At 45.9% G+C, this 18,178-nt stretch overlaps 1 protein-coding gene across 1 annotated transcript in view; it reads right to left on the bottom strand.

Moving 5' to 3' along the window:
• LOC121553292 (DNA nucleotidylexotransferase-like) overlaps positions 1–18,178 on the bottom strand; it is a 182,711-nt gene that overhangs the window by 147,758 nt on the left and 16,775 nt on the right. The window contains exon 3 of the mRNA XM_041866314.2: positions 12,926–13,036. Coding sequence (XP_041722248.2) covers positions 12,926–13,036 — 111 coding nt within the window. The remainder of the gene's footprint in view (positions 1–12,925; positions 13,037–18,178) is intronic.

The following is an 18,178-nucleotide window of genomic DNA, read 5'->3' as shown; positions in this document are numbered from 1 at the left end:
TTTCTAGATCATGTATTTCTGTGTTGGCCGGGGTGGTTCCCAATCGGAGGCAGCTGTGTCTTGTTGTCTCTGATTGGGAACCATACTTAGGCAGCCTATTGTGCACTTGTCATTTGTGGGATCTTGTTCCGTGTAGGTTTGTGTTTATGACCGAGGACTTCACGTTTCGTTTTGTTGTTTTGTTATTGTTAATAGTACTCAATAAAAGATGTACGCATTTCACGCTGCGCCTTGGTCCACTCATTACGACGATCGTGACAATTTGCTGATGATATGGGCTCCCGAGTGGCGCAGCGTTCTAAGGCACTGCATCTCAGCGCTTGAGGCGTCACTACAGACCCTCTGGTTAAATTCCAGGCTGTATCACAACCGGCTGTGATTGGGAGTCCCATAGGGCGGCACACAATTGGCCTTGAGTCGTCCGGGTTTGGCCGGTGTAGGCCGTCATTGTAAATAAGAATTTGTTCTTAACTGACTTGCCTAGTTAAATAAAGGTTGAATAAAATAAAAAAATAAAAAAAATCTGGTGCTTCTGTCCCCAACCAAGGAGGGCCTACTGCAGCACCTAGATATTTTGCACAGATTCTGTCAGACCTGGGCCCTGACAGTATATCTCAGTAAGACAAAAACAATGGTGTTCTAAAAATGGTCCAGTTGCCAGGACCACAAATACAAATTCTATCTAGACACCATTGCCCAGAGCACACAAAAAGACTATACATACCTCAGCCTAAACATCAGCGCCATAGGTAACTTCCACAAAGCTGTGAACAATCTGTACTTGAACTATTTGCACATAATATGACATTTGAAATGTCTTTATTCTTTTGGAACTATTGTGAGTGTAATATTTATTGTTCACTTTTTATTGTTTATTTCACTTTTGTGTAATAGGCTTCCCATGCCAATAAAGCCCCTTGAATTGAATTGAATTGAATTGACACAAGACACAAGCGGAGAGAGGGAAGTAATGACTGAAAAAGTGAGATTGGAGAGCGAGAGAGAGAGCGCATTGCGTTTTTTTGTTATTGCCTAAATGCAATCTGGAAAACTATTTTAAATGCTATATTGATAGTAAATGTACCAAGGGAACAACAGTCCCACCTTTTTCATTGTCCATTTTGCCCATATTCTTGATGAAGAATGTTAAGCTCACTGGTTTGAGACCACAAAATCAACTAATTCCGCTAAATAGCACTGCAAATAACTCTATATTGAAAATACTGTGATTGAAGAAAAATATAGGTTTATTCTTTTAAAAGATATAGGTTTATTATCATTTCTACACACTTTCTACCTGGTTTTAGTTATTATGTTCAGACTGGAATATTTTTTATAAAATAAAATATGTTTAATATTTTTTTACTCAGACATTCATGACCCATTCAAAACCTCCCATGACCTAAATTTGGGTCGCGACCCACCAGTTGAGAATAGCTGCCCTACAGTACGTCTGACACATATACACAGGCATGATGACAGGTACACACACACACACACACACACACACACACACACACACACACACACACACACACACACACACCCACCAGTTTTCTATACTATATGTTGAACGTTTGCTTTTTACACTGTATATCATTGAATTTACAGCAAATAAAACCGAATATTATCTCCACAGTTTTTAGATGTGTTGCTCCCTGTAGAGAAACCTCTCAGGTGATGTTTTGTAGTTCATTCATGCTCTTTGATATTTCACCAGACCTCCCTGGTCTTAAACCCTACTGATCAAAGCCATAACAGCAGAATTGACATCTGAAAGCTCAACATCTCTCGGGATATTAGGATTTAGTTTAATTACCTATATCTCACCTCCACAGCCACAGGTTGAACTGACATTTATTAGCACCAATAACACTGGTGAGTGATGTATGTTGAAGGGGAATAATGAGGGAATCATCAGCCTGGTGATTAGAGAGCTAATGCGGTGGAAAGGAACAGGAGAAGGGGAACCGAGCACCACTCCCAGTTGACGTACATGTGTGTGTGGTGTGTGTTGCATGAATATGCGTGCATTCTTACATGCATGTGTGTAAGTGTGAAAGTGTGCATGTGTAGTCAGTGAGGGAGAAGTGAAAGTCATTATGAAACAGATGTCTCCATAGGCTCCCAGTAAGCTCTGCTTTATAAGGCTTGGAGGAATCATCACCAAGCCGCCAACCTCCCACACACACAGCCCCACTGGAAGAAGTTTGGAATCGCATCAGCGGTAGAGTCAGATATACTGCATGGAAGCATATTGTCTCTCAAATGTATTCCCTAACTCCAACTTTTCTATAAAGGTGCTTTTGATCACCTTGGACTGTCAGCAAAACAGCCTTCACAGTGCACATAAAGACTGTATTACACACTGGCAGCGATTATTAAATACTGGCAGCGAGATTTATTGGAAAACGTCTTTTTTAATCATGTTTGTGAGAAGGCGGCATTGTTGTTGTTGTCTCCCGAGTGGCGCAGTGGTCTAAGGCACTGCATCGCAGTGCTAGCTGTGCCACCAGAGATCCTGGTTCGAATCCAGGCTCTGTCGTAGCCGGCTGCGACCGGGAGACCCATGGGGCGACGCACAATTGGCCCAGCGTCGTCCAGGGTAGGGGAGGGAATGGCCGGCAGGGGATGTAGCTCAGTTGGTAGAGCATGGCGTTTGCAACGCCAGGGTTGTGGGTTCGATAAAATAATGTATGTGCTAACTGTAAGTCGCTCTGGATAAGAGCGTCTGCTAAATGACTAAAATGTAAATGTAAATGTTGTTGTGTAGCTAAACATTACTGCACACAATGCAATGGCAAGCTGCAGTATTACCCTATTATCACAGCCAGTCTGAAAACGTGTGCTACCCCCCCCAACCATCCCCCTCCCCCTTTCCCCTGGCATTGGCCACTAGCTGCCCGATGGCCAGATGGCATGGAGACAGATCCATCATTGTTGGTGAGAAGCGTCACGTCCATTGCCCATATCAGTGTGGCATGCCCAGCCTATGGGTCAGCCCGCGCCAGTCCTCGCGGGCACCTCAGCTGTTCTACCTGCAGATGCTTCTCATTTGTAGGTTAATGTATCCGATGGGGCCAGCGTCAGTGAATTGGTATGTGAAGCAAGACAGACCCACATAAAAAAAATGCTATAGTATACTATGGTATAAATACTATAGTATTCACTGTAGTGTTTTTGTGGACTTTACTGTAGTATTCACTGTAGTGTCAACGCGGACTGAAGTACACAAAAACACTACAGTGAATACTGATACTGTAGTATTTACTGTAGTATACTGTATTATACTGTAATATTTATAGTTAACTATAGTATAAATACTGTAGTAAAAGAAAACTATAGTATATACTGTAGTAACTAATGTGGTGTTTTTGCAGACTGTGCTGTACTGTAGTATTTTTGCAGACAATACTGTAGCATTTAGTATAGTGTTCCTGTTTTATTATCTTTGACATAGAAGTGGAGGCTTTCTCCTTCAAGAAATGTTCCATAACCTGTAGGTAGGTAGGTAGGTAGGTAGGTAGGTAGGTAGGTAGGTAGGTAGGTAGGTAGAGCTGTGTGTGTGGGAGGTTGGCGGCTTGGTGATGATGAGTTCCTCCAAGCCTTATAAAGCAGAGCTTACTGGGAGCCTATGGAGACATCTGTTTCATAATGACTTTCACTTCTCCCTCACTGACTACACATGCACACTTTCACACTTACACACATGCATGTAAGAATGCACGCATATTCATGCGACACACACCACACACACATACGTCAACTGGGAGTGGTGCTCGGTTCCCCTTCTCCTGTTCCTTTCCACCTCATTAGCTCTCTAATCACCAGGCTGATGATTCCCTCATTATTCCCCTTCAACATACATCACTCACCAGTGCTATTGGTGCTAATACATGTCAGTTCAACCTGTGGCTTGCGAAAGTATTCACCCCCATTGGGCCTATTTTGTTGCCTTACAACCTGGAATTAAAATGGATTTTGGGGGGGTTTGTATCATTTGATTTACACAACATGCCTACCACTTTGAAGATACCATTTTTTTTATTGTGCAACAAACAAGAAATAAGACCAAAAAACTGAAAATTTGAGCGTGCATAACTATTCACACCCCCAAAGTCAATACTTTGTAGGGCCACCTTTTGCAGCAATTACAGCTGCAAGTCTCTTGGGGTATGTCTCTATAAGCTTGGCACATCTAGCCACTGGGATTTTTGCCCATTCTTCAAGGCAAAACTGCTCCAGCTCCTTCAAGTTGGATGGGTTCCGCTGGTGTACAGCAATCTTTAAGTCATACCACAGATTCTCAATTGAATTGAGGTCTGGGCTTTGACTAAGCCTTTTCAAGACATAAAATGTTTCCCCTTAAACCACTCGAGTGTCCTGCTGGAAGGTGAACCTCCGTCCCAGGCTCAAATCTCTGGAAGACTGAAACAGGTTTCCCTCAAGAATTTCCCTCAATTCTGACCAGTTTCCCTGTCACGCGTTGCAAAGCCAGAACCCAGAAGCAGACCAGGACAAGGTAAGTTGAAACGAAGGTGAGTGTTTATTTACAATTCAAGAGTGATGCTGAATAATCCAGGGAACAGAGCGGGCGGCGTTGATTAGTTGTTGGGGGTGCAGTGGTTGATCCCATCATGGGTCGGCAGCCGCCGACCACCAGGCAGAGGTTGGATGAAGGTTCCGGACGGGTGACTGCAGATGGAACAAAACGGAGGTAAGTAAACAACAAGGTGCAAAAACAACAAAACTAACGCTAGGCTCTAAGACTGATACTCTGGTAAACCTACTGTTCATGGCTAACGATCCGGCAGGGAATGGATGTTAGGCCAGAGCCTAAGAAGGGTGATGATCAGGACCAGGTGTGCAGATTGCTGATGGGATGCAGGTGCGGAAATCAAGAGAGCTCCCCGGAGCGTTCCAGAACCCTCGGGAAACTGGAGATCACGAGCAGAAAAACTAGTCCACAGACAGGACCCGACTCAGACTGCCGGGATCGTTACAGTACCCCCCCTCCGACCAACGCCACCGGGCGGACTCCCCGGAGCGCCAGGATGGAGGCGGTAGAAGTCACGGATGAGGTCAGCATCTAGGATCTGTCGCCGCGGAATCAACTCCTCTCTTCAGGACCATACCCCTCCCAGTCCACGAGATACTGGAAACCCCGGCCCCGCCGTCTGGAATCCATGATTCGTCGCACCGTGTAGGCAGGACCACCTCCGATCATCCGAGGAGGAGGAGGAGGAGGCGGAGGAGGCAACAGAGGACTGAGGAAAACCGGCTTGAGGCAGGAGACATGAAAGGTGGGATGGACTCTGAGCGTCCTCGGTAGTTTGAGTCGAACTGCCACTGGATTGATCACCTTCTCCACCACAAACGGACCAATGAACTTCGGTAACAACTTCCCTAGACTCAGTCCGTAACGGAAGATCCCGTGTGGCCAACCAGACCCTATCTCCGATGGTATAGGTGGGAGCGGGGATCCGGCGACGATTCGCCTGGAGCTGATACCGGTCCGAAACTCTAAGGAGTGCCTTTCTGGCCCGATGCCAGGTCCGGTGGCAGCGACGAATATGGGCCTGAACAGAGGGCACTGAGAGCTCCTTCTCCTGAGAAGGGAACAAGGGAGGTTGGTAGCCATACAGGCACTGGAAGGGAGACATCCCAGTGGCAGATGTAGGGAGAGTATTGTGGGCATACTCAACCCAAGGCAACTGAGAGACCCAGGAGGTGGGGTTGGAAGAGACCAGGCAGCGTAGCGTGGTTTCCATCTTCTGGTTGGCTCTCTCCGCCTGACCATTGGATTGGGGGTGAAAACCAGATGTGAGACTGACTGTAGCTCCAATGGCCAAACAGAAGGACTTCCAGACAGCAGAGGTAAACTGAGGGCCACGGTCGGAAAACGATATCACTGGGCAACCCGTGGACCCTGAAAACCTCCCCTAACCAGGATCTCGGACGTCTCCGAGGCAGAGGGAAGCTTGGCAATTGGCACAAAGTGGGCGAACTTGCTGAATCTGTCCACGATAGTCAGAACGACCGTGTTCCCCTCAGAAGCGGGCAACCCAGTGACGAAGTCCAGGGCCAGATGCGACCATGGTCGCGGGGAATAGGAAGGGGGTGAAGTAGTCCAGAGCTGGGCCGATTGGTACTCTTATTCTGCGCACACACTGGACAGGCAGCAACAAAACCCCGAGTATCCTCGGCCATGGCAGGCCACCAAAACGTCTGCGAAGAAACGCCATTGTCCGAGCCACGCCAGGGTGACAAGCCATCTTGCTGGCGTGGGACCATTTGAGGACAGCAGGACGAACCCGACTCAGGCACAAACAACCGACCCGGGTGGACCGTTACCGGGACCGGGCTGAGTCCGAAGGGCCGCCAGCACCTCCTCCTCAATCTTCCACATAACTGCTCCCACGACGCAGTTCCGGGGGAGAATTGTCTCGGTCTTGGACCCACTCTCCTCCGTCTTGGAGAACATCCGGGACAAGGCGTCCGCCTTGCCGTTCTTAGATCCAGGTCGGAACGTCAGGGAAAAACTTGAATCGTCCGAAAAACAACGCCCACCTGGCCTGACGGGAGTTGAGACGTTTAGCCGATTGCACGTAAGCAAGATTCTTGTGGTCAGTCCAGACAATAAACGGTTGCTCCGCCCCCTCCAACCAGTGGCGCCACTCCTCCAAGGCAAGTTTCACCGCGAGAAGCTCCCGGTTACCCACATCGTAATTCCTCTCCGCAGGCGAAAGGCGACGAGTAGTAGGCGCAGGGATGGAGTTTACTGTCCGTGGAGCATCGCTGCGACAGGATGGCGCCAACTCCCACATCAGACGCGTCCACTTCAACGACGAACTGACGGGCCGTGTCCGGTTGAGAGAGAATCGGTGCGTTGGTGAATCGCCTCTTCAAATCCAGAAACGCTCGATCCGCCTCCGGATTCCACTTGAAGGTCCTGATACTGGAAGTCAAGGCAGTTAACGGAGCGGCCACACGGCTGTAATCCCGGATGAATCTGCGGTAGAAATTCGCAAACCCCAAAAATCTCTGGAGCTGCAATCTCGTACCGGGCTGGGCCCATTCCAGAACCGCTCTAACCTTCTCCTGGTCCATCCTAATCTCTCCCCTGGAGATGATGTACCCGAGAAAGGATGTCGTGTGGGCGTGAAACTCGCACTTCTCGGCCTTCACGAACAGGCGATTCTCCAACAATCGCTGCAGAACCTGCCGGACATGCTGGACGTGGTCGGAAGGTTCCTTCGAGAAGATCAGAATGTCATCCAGGTAAACAAACACAAAGAGACCGATCATATCTCTCAGGACGTCGTTCACCATACTCTGGAATACCGCTGGAGCATTGGTCAGTCCAAACGGCATCACCTGATACTCGAAGTGACCCATCGGTGTATTGAAACCCGTCAACCACTCGTCCCCCTCTCTGATCCGGACCATGTGATACGCATTGCGTAGGTCTAGCTTGGTGAACACCGTAGCACCCTGTAAGGAGTCGAAGGCAGAACTCATCAAGGGCAGGGGATACTTGTTCTTGACCGTGATGTCATTCAACCCCCGATAATCAATGCACGGTCGAAGAGAGCCATCCTTCTTACCCACAAAGAAGAATCCTGCCCCCCAGGGGTGATGACGAGGGACGAACGAGACCAGCAGCTAGGGACTCCTTGATGTAGGTCTCCAAAGCCTCACGTTCAGGTCGGGAGATACTGTATAACCTTCCCTTGGGGTAGACAGCTCCAGGGAACAGGTTGATGGCACAATCATATGGTCGGTGGGGAGGGAGTGACAGAGCCTTCTGCTTACTGAAAACTTCCCCCAAATCGTGATATGTCTCGGGAACCAGGGACAAATCTGGGGGGTTTAGCCTCAATCACCTGACTGGGAACCGAATGGGGACAGGCAGTCTTGAGACAGTTAGCATGACAATCAAGGCTCCAACTCGTTACCTTGCCCGTCACCCAATCGAACGTGGGATTGTGTTCCTTCAGCCAGGGGTATCCAAGGACCAGAGGAACATGGGAAGACGGCAGAATGAAGAATGAAATCATCTCAGAATGATTCCCCGACAACAGCATCTTAACCGGTTCAGTCCTCATCGTGATACGTGCCAGACTACTGCCGTCCAGAGTGGTAGCTTCAATGGCTTCCGGCAATTGCTCCTTGGAAAGCCCCAGCTGTTCCACCAACTCGGCATCTAGAAAGCTTCCATCGGCACCTGAATCGATAAAAGCGTTAATCGCTAAGCTCTGATTCCTGTTCATAAGGGTAGCCGGGAAACGGGGTCTGACAGAGGTATTGAGAGGTCGAAACTGGCTCGCTAAAAGTCCTCCCAACTTTAGCGAGCCGCGCAGTTTGACGACCCGACTGGAACCTGAGAAGCTGATCGGTTGGACGGAACCCATTGCTTCTCCCTCCTTCGCTCTCGGACTCGATTATCCACCCGAATAGACAAGGCTACCAAGCTGTCCAGGTCACTAGGCTCCGGATAGGAGATCAACTCATCCTTGAGCTGCTCCGACAGACCCTGGTAAAAGGCCGCTTGCAGAGACTCCTCATTCCACCCACTCTCCACAGCCAACGTCTTGAACTCGATCACGAAGTCGGCCACGCTGCGAGTTCCTTGGCGAAGCGAAAACAGGCGCCTAGCTGCGTCCCTCCCTCGGACGGAATGGTCGAAGAGCTTCCTCATCTCGGCCGTGAACCCCTGGTATGAAGCCATGCAGGGATCCTGTCGTTCCCAAACGGCTGAAGCCCACTCCAGCGCTCGACCACGCAGCAACTCAATCACAAAGGCTATCCTAGCCTTGTCTGTGGCATAAGAGTAGGGCTGTAGATCGAACACTAATCCACACTGCATAAGGAAGGAACGGCATCTTCCCAGCTCCCCCCTCATATTTATCCGGCGTCGGAACCTTGGGCTCACGGAAGGACACAGCTCCAGAAGCGGCAGGCGAGATGGGTGAAACCGGTAGTGGATCCTCCACCGGAAACTGGCGTTGGTTCTGGACCTCCGTCAGACCGGTAGAAAGGTTCCAACTGACAACGCGATCTCCTGTAGTACCGTGCTATGATGGCCCAACATCTTCTCCTGCTGGGTAATGGCATGGCGAACAGAGTCCAGGTCCGCTGGGTTCATTACTGGCGGATCGTTCTGTCACGCGTTGCAAAGCCAGAACCCAGAAGCAGACCAGGACAAGGTAAGTTGAAACGAAGGTGAGTGTTTATTTACAATTCAAGAGTGATGCTGAATAATCCAGGGAACAGAGCGGGCGGCGTTGATTAGTTGTTGGGGGTGCAGTGGTTGATCCCATCATGGGTCGGCAGCCGCCGACCACCAGGCAGAGGTTGGATGAAGGTTCCGGACGGGTGACTGCAGATGGAACAAAACGGAGGTAAGTAAACAACAAGGTGCAAAAACAACAAAACTAACGCTAGGCTCTAAGACTGATACTCTGGTAAACCTACTGTTCATGGCTAACGATCCGGCAGGGAATGGATGTTAGGCCAGAGCCTAAGAAGGGTGATGATCAGGACCAGGTGTGCAGATTGCTGATGGGATGCAGGTGCGGAAATCAAGAGAGCTCCCCGGAGCGTTCCAGAACCCTCGGGAAACTGGAGATCACGAGCAGAAAAAACTAGTCCACAGACAGGACCCGACTCAGACTGCCGGGATCGTTACATTCCCAGTCCCTGCCGATGAAAAACATCCCCACAGCATGATGCTGCCACCACCATGGGATGGCATTCTCGGGGTGATGAGAGGTGTTGGGTTTGCGCCAGACATAGATTTTTCCTTGATGGCCAGAAAGCTCAAAGTCTCATCTGACCAGAGTACCTTCTTCCATATGTTTGGGGAGTCTCCCACATGCCTTTTGGCGAACACCAAACGTGTTTGCTTATTTTTTTCTGTAAGCAATGGCTTTTTTCTGGCCACACTTCCGTAAAACCCAGCTCTGTGGAGTGTACGGTTTAAAGTGGTCCTATGGACAGATACTCCAATCTCCGCTGTGGAGCTTTGCAGCTCCTTCAGGGTTATCTTTGGTGTCTTTGTTGTCTCTCTGATGAATGCCCTCCTTGCCTGGTCTGTGAGTTTTGGTGGGCGGCCCTCTCTTGGCAGGTTTGTTGTGGTGCCATATTCTTTCCATTTTTTTATAATGGATTTAATGGTGCTCCGTGGGATGTTCAAAGTTTCTGATATTTTTTTATAACCCAACACTGATCTGTACTTCTCCACAACTTTGTCCCTGACCTGTTTGGAGTGCGCCTTGGTCTTCATGGTGCCGCTTGCTTGGTGGTGGTGTTGCAGACTGGGGCCTTTCAGAACAGGTGTATATATACACTGAGATCATGTGACAGATCATGTGACACTTAGTTTGCACACAGGACTTTATTTAACTAATTATGTGACTTCTGAAGGTAATTGGTTGCACCAGATCTTATTTAGGGGCTTCATAGCAAAGGGGGTGAATACATATGCACACACCACTTTTCTGTTACTAATTTTTTTGAATCTTTTGAAACAAGTTATTTTTTTCATTCCACTTCACCAATTTGGACTATTTTGTGTATGTCCATTACATGAAATCCAAATAAAAATCCATTTAAATTACAGGTTGTAATGCAACAAAATAGGAAAAAACACCAAGGGGATGAATACTCTTGCAAGGCACTGTAGGTAGGACTGGGGTCTGAACAAATTGTTCAGAGCTTCTGCTCTTTTCTATAACCTGTAGGGAACACAATATACAGTGGGGAAAAAAAGTATTTAGTCAGCCACCAATTGTGCAAGTTCTCCCACTTAAAAAGATGAGAGAGGCGTGTAATTTTTATCATAGGTACACGTCAACTATGACAGACAAATTGAGCATTTTTTTCCAGAGAATCACATTGTAGGATTTTAATGAATTTATTTGCAAATTATGGTGGAAAATAAGTATTTGGTCACCTACAAACAAGCAAGATTTCTCACAGACCTGTAACTTCTTCTTTAAGAGGCTCCTCTGTCCTCCACTCGTTACCTGTATTAATGGCACCTGTTTGAACTTGTTATCAGTATAAAAGACACCTGTCCACAACCTCAAACATTCACACTCCAAACACCACTATGGCCAAGACCAAAGAGCTGTCAAAGGACACCAGAAACAAAATTGTAGACCTGCACCAGGCTGGGAAGACTGAATCTGCAATAGGTAAGCAGCTTGGTTTGAAGAAATCAACTGTGGGAGCAATTATTAGGAAATGGAAGACATACAAGACCACTGATAATCTCTCTCGATCTGGGGCTCCACGCAAGATCTCACCCCGTGGGGTCAAAATGATCACAAGAACGGTGAGCAATAATCCCAGAACCACACGGGGGGACCTAGTGAATGACCTGCAGAGAGCTGGGACCAAAGTAACAAAGCCTACCATCAGTAACACACTATGCCGCCAGGGACTCAAATCCTGCAGTGCCAGACGTGTCCCCCTGCTTAAGCCAGTCCATGTCCAGGCCCGTCTGAAGTTTGCTAGAGTGCATTTGGATGATCCAGAAGAGGATTAGGAGAATGTCATATGGTCAGATGAAACCAAAATATAACTTTTTGGTAAAAACTCAACTCGTCGTGTTTGGAGGACAAATAATGCTGAGTTGCATCCAAAGAACACCATACCTACTGTGAAGCATGGGGGTGGAAACATCATGCTTTGGGGCTGTTCTTCTGCAACGGGACCAGGACGACTGATCCGTGTAAAGGAAAGAATGAATGGGGCCATGTATCGTGAGATTTTGAGTGAAAACCTCCTTCCATCAGCAAGGGCATTGAAGATGAAACGTGGCTGGGTCTTTCAGCAGGACAATGATCCCAAACACACCGCCCGGGCAACGAAGGAGTGTCTTCGTAAGAAGCATTTCAAGGTCCTGGAGTGGCCTAGCCAGTCTCCAGATCTCAACCCCATAGAAAATCTTTGGAGGGAGTTGAAAGTCCGTGTTGCCCAGCGACAGCCCCAAAACATCACTGCTCTAGAGGAGATCTGCATGGAGGAATGGGCCAAAATACCAGCAACAGTGTGTGAAAACCTTGTGAAGACTTACAGAAAACGTTTGACCTGTGTCATTGCCAACAAATGGTATATAACTAAGTATTAAGAAACTTTTGTTATTGACCAAATACTTATTTTCCACCATAATTAGCAAATAAATTCATTAAAAATCCTACAATGTGATTTTATGGGCGAAAAAAATCTCATTTATTTCTGTCATAGTTGACGTGTACCTATGATGAAAATTACAGGCCTCTCTCATCTTTTTAAGTGGGAGAACTTGCACAATTGGTGGCTGACTAAATACATTTTTCCCCCACTGTATGGTATATACTTGGCATGTAGGTTTCTCACTTATGGGTGGCACAAATTGTGATATGGGGAGGGGAATGGGCAGGGTATATGCAAATAAGATGTGTTTTGGCGGACTGTAGTGTTTTTGCTGACATTATTTACTACAATGTTTTTTGGGGGGTGGATAATATTGGAGTATTTACCATATTTTCTATAGCATACAACAACATTCTATAGTAAGTGATCAGTGGCGACCCGTCATTCAGGGCAGGTGGGGCAGAGCTAGCGCGTTGTGGAACACACGTGCATCGTTCATTATTTTCCATAGAGCGCATAGCCTCTTGTTGATTATCATGTTGATTTACATGTAGTATAGTATTCTACAGTATACTACAGTTTGCTATAGAATTCTATAGTAAGTAGTGTAGTATTCTATAGTAAACTGCAGTATTTTGTCATGTGGGGAGAACCCAATCAGAGCAGAACGGGATTAGGATTGATGCTTTGTGGCAGCAATGAAGGTGGAATAGCTTAACAAAGACTTAGGTAGGGACATGAAATTGAGTAAGTTGTGATTGTATTTGTTGTTTTTCCTTACCGTGAATATCTTGTTGTGATTTTCCGTGGTTGTCCGTCTCTGACATGCGTATTGAGAAACGTTGGCCACAGCAGTGGGTGGAGAACAGTCTGTCACTGTGGATGAAGTGTCCTGTACACAAAAACAAAATAAAGTAGATTTGAATTAATTGGAAAAGGTTTGCAAGTACAAGTATCAGTGTGAGTGATATTCACCAGCATTCAAATGAAAATCACAGTCGAAGAAGAGATTCTGGATCATAGAAAATGGGACAAAAGTGGTTTTCAAAAAGTTATGTGAGATTATTCTGAGTTCTGAAAGCTGAACAGCAATAAAAGAGGTTGAGAATACTCCAGTCCCCACATCACCAGGGCAACAGTCTAATGACACTCATCACACAGTCTGGTGGCATCCAAATCCATTACTTCAGCTAACCTGTAACACATCAAGAATTCTGCAAACCCATAATCCAATTTGCCATTTGTAAATTGCCTTTTCAGTCCCACAGAAGAAATTGCTCATTTGTAATGTATCAAAAGGATTATAGATGTAATATTAATGTTCTCGTAGACAATTAGACATCTACATTGGAACATTGTGTCTGTGAAAATTACCCATGGAATTTTCAGGCAGTTTGGGCGCACTGTGACACAGGAGAGAATTGTAGGGAGGTAACGTCACCATACCATGTTGAAAGAAGGAACGGGGGAGTTAAAATGAAGATAATGAAAAAGTGCTTGGCATCTCTCCAGTTCTCCCACATTGGAGGGCTGAATCAAGCAGTAAGAGATTTTTTCTCAAGCGCTTGGGACTATGAGGTTCTACCTGCAAAAAGATGATTCTAAGATAATTGGTTTTAAAGTTCCGAACCCTCATTGGTTTGAATGGTGTCAGCAATTTTTATATTGTATTCTTTTGAATTTAACTAAATTAATCGGGGTATTTAGAGTACTACATACTGTAGGTAGAGAACATTGAACAGAACAATTTTGACAAAAATGCACATAGAACCTTTTAGTCCCAAGCTCTCGAAATATTCATCAGTTATTCCCTCACCAGAAGCCTCTTCTGTTCTTAAAAAAAGTGTTGAATAGCTGTGAATATATTTAATGGAACCAGATTTTCTGCCAATCCAAAGTGAAACGTACATTTTCCTCTCTTACACAGATCAGAATAGAACATACTTTTTTTTTTTTTTCCTCAGAGCTATTTTTAATCCATGTGGGATTCTGAGCCCAAAGAGAGAAGGCATCAGTATGCACAGGGAGTTGGAGGTAGGCATGATACAGCTGGGTTTAGTTATTATACAGGCCTATACTGTATCCAGCTCCAACAGACCTCCATGCTGTATGCTCCCTTCTGGCCTTCTCTCCCCAAGGCTCACCTCCTGCTAAACTCAGAGGGGATCTATTGATTAAATGTCCACATTTAAAAGTCTGCTGAATTTATAAAGTTGGGCACCTATGCTCCACAGTCTAGACCCTTTCACAGACCCTTTCACATCTGCTGCTAGTGGGAGAGGTGAGTGAAGCTGGACCCCAGATGCCCACTCCTCAGACTAACTGTGTGTGTGTGTGTGTGTGTGTGTGTGTGTGTGTGTGTGTGTATGTGTGTGTGTGTGTGTGTGTGTGTGTGTGTGTGTGTGTGTGTGTGTACAGGTCCGTCTGCTCACCCGCACCCATGCAAGCAAGTGGGCAGGAACGCAAGCACATACGCATGCACTCACCGGGCACGCTCACGTGTGTTCGTGCGTGCATGCCCGGTGCGTGCATGCGTGCGTGCGTGAGTTCCTGACTGTTTGCTTGCATGGGTGCGGGTGAGCAAGCGGGCCTGTGCACGCTTGTGTGTGTGCCTACAGATGCAGACAGGGGCTGTCTGTTCAGGTTAATTGTATTCACACAGACGGAGAGGTGTGTTCAGGCAGGTTAATGAAATCCTCACGGGCCACCGAGCAGGGTTAGGGGTCACAGAGGCCGCCACTCCTACTGGGGGCACTAGCCCTTCTTTAAAGAAGATTGATGACAGCCACTGCACAGGGACAACATGTGTCTGTGTTCACAAGCCTGACACATCTCTCTCCAATCCTGTAACCATTCCCTCAATCTCTTACTCACTGTCTCCTCTCTCCTCGTTCTCACCAGCCCACCACCTATTCCACATCCCACTCCACTTACGCAAAACAGCCTCTGTAGCCCATTGTATGCATGCCAGTAAGTAACCAATGGAAATATTAAATTTCAATGGGTTTTTAAAACGTGTAATTCTCCATAGTAGCAGCATTCAGGGTACACGGTGGAATATTTATGGTTGTAAAACACATAACGTTTTTAGAGTGGTAGGAAGAGCCTGAGGCGAACGTGTTAGCGAAGCCAGCTCAGAGAATATTGTATCTCTTCACAAGGCTCTTAAATAGATTTATAACTCATAAAAAACTATCTATTGGAAGTACAGCACACATAAATGCCACAGTGTATTTCCTTGTTGTGTATAGAAAGAGGATGCATCACAGGTAAAGCAGTAAAAGAGCCCTGTGGTTACCTTAGGAGAAAGGCTGATAAATGTCAATATTGCATCATTAGCTCATCTGCTTAAATGACATAGGCAAAATAAATCTATTGATGGGCCACATTTTAGCATGTCATATGGAATAGCACAAATGGGTGCTCAGGAATGGGAAATGCCCATGTTTATATCTGTTGTTGTATAACTCAGGCACACGCTTGTTGTCATAACTCTGCGCAACACTGTCAGAGAGCCATTCTTGCGAACACTGTTGTGCTGAGGTTGGTAGGAAGTGGACCTGGGTTAAAATACTATCTGAAATATTTCAAATACTTTTTGCGTTTGATTTAGCCTGTCTGAAGTGCCAGATGGGCGGGGTTTGCACTTTTGAGACGTTTATATTGGTTGCATTGCGCCAGGCAATCTCAATCAAGCCCAGCTAAAGTATTTGAAATTATTTCAAATGTTATTTGAACCCAGGTATGGTGGGAAGAAGGGAATAACGTCTGTCTCTGTTTTCCCCCACTGAGAGTAGAAAGATAGACTGTCCATCTAAACCAGGCAGCATATTTCCTTATTCTAGGCCCATATGTTGCGAAGGCTCCCACAGTGCCATCCAGGATAAACAAATCTGTCTGTGTGTTGGTTAGCGGCGAGCTCCGAGCCCTGACGTAATGCTGATGGGTCTATTTGGCACGCAAAAGCATTATGGGGGATCCTTCTGCCGCTGTCAAGCAAACTGAAATGTGGTAATGTGAGTGGAGGCTAGAGAAAGGTAAATGTGTTCTCGTCTACAATTCCTCTCTGGTCAGTATATTTGACACACACACAAATGTGCACACACACACACACACACACACACACACACACAATAAAGCTCCCATTTGAACTTTGGATAAAACATTTATCTTGTATTATTCCTTTACTGAGCATCACCAATAGATTTGACATACTGACTAGTCAAGTCTTGCCATATGGTAATTAATATTGCAAATGTCGTTGAGAAAATGGACTCAGTATGTTCAAGGTCACATTTTCTTATCTGTCTGTCCTTCTCATATCTATGATTCTAGTGCCCATCATTCTTTTATGGACTTATTCACACTATCTCTAAATTGTCTGCATCATTTACATATTTTTAAAGATTCCTTTGTCTTCTCTTTTATTTTACAGGCCATTCATCTCTATTTCTGCAGTCTACCATAAATGAACATTTTTGTTCTGTTGCATATTTAAAATCATAACTGATTAGTTCCCCTTATTATGTTCTATAATAAAACCTCCCTTTACAGTTTACAGCACCATCTAGTGCTCGGTGCATAGCCACTGCACTCTCCTCACACACACACACACACACACAGTCACATTTACACGCACAGTCACACACACAGTCACACACACACACAAAATCTCTCACTCAAGAAGTTACATATCGCAATTGGTATAGTTAAATTCAAATTCATTTATTGATAATATAATAATACTATTCATATTTAACTGTGTGTGTGTGTCCAATCTACACTTTTCGAACTTACCATACCTCCCAATTTGCTAGCCTCAATCATTGTGAGCTAGGTGACTAGTCTGAGAAAGACAGGAGGCCCATCGTCTCAACCAGCTCCGACACCTCCTGGTCATCAGAGCTCACCCGCTGCCTGCCCTGTAGAAATTCCACTATCTCATCCTCAGTGTCCGCACACTCAACCCGTTCTCTTCCCCAGCTGGATGACTCATGCGAGACTCTCTCAGGTTCTTGTAAAACTTGGCGGTGCGCCTCATCTCCTTGAGGTAACAGGTGAGAAGCTGGTTGTAGAAGCAGGGGAGAAGCTGGTTGTAGTAGTACCAGATCCGAGTTACTGTATTTCTCTGCACCGGCCTTCCCAGTGCTTTTCACAACTGGATATCTCAGAGAGAGACTGGGCCTTGCCTGCGCCAGGTAGAGGTAGCAGGCTGGAAAACATGAAGTCATGATAAGATTTGAGGTTTTCTATTCAATTAATGAATAGGTTTTAACAGTGTAGATAGTAGGGTGGGTAGAGAGGCACTTACTATGTGAGTAGTGAACTCAGGCTGAGGTGCACACCTGCCTCCCATCCCTGTAGCAGAGGATGCTTAAGAGAGTGGGCTTGGTGGGGTTGAGGTGGGCTTTTGTGGGGAGGAGACTTTCAGGCCAGGAAAATACTGTTGTCCCTGTCCCCTCCATGGTATATACTGGTCAATTCGCTCAATGTAGATGGCCATTTTTGACAAATGGATAATCTCAGATAGCAGAAACAAGTCGCATGCCTAGTCTTGAGGTTGTTGCCACAAAACTACTTGTTTCTGATTGGCTTGAAGGGCATTCTAGAGCATACATTATTTCCCTATAACTCACGGTAGAATTCAATGGCTATAGTTAATTCTTACATTCTATGTTTGAGCTGCTTTTGAAAGCAAAAGTCGAATTGAAAATATTATTGGCATTGTTAAATTCAATTTTCATAATGGCAAGCTAGGACTGATTGTTTGGTTAGCTACAGCGCATTCGGAAAGTATTCAGACCCCTTTACTTTTTCAAAAAGCCTTATTCTAAATTTGATTAAATACAAAAATGTCCTCATCAATCTACACACAATACCCCATAATGACAAAGTGAAAACAGGTTTTTATAAATTTTTGCAAATTTATAAAAAATAAAAAACAGAAATACCTTATTTACATAAGTATTCAGACCCTTTGCTATGAGACTCGAAATTGAGCTTAGGTGCATCCTGTTTCCATTGATCATCCTTG

This window comes from Coregonus clupeaformis, chromosome 37, assembly GCF_020615455.1.
Source record: "Coregonus clupeaformis isolate EN_2021a chromosome 37, ASM2061545v1, whole genome shotgun sequence".
NCBI lineage: Eukaryota > Metazoa > Chordata > Actinopteri > Salmoniformes > Salmonidae > Coregonus > Coregonus clupeaformis.
The sequence above is the reverse complement of the archived record's forward strand: the minus strand, read 5'-3'. Positions and strand labels throughout refer to the sequence as shown.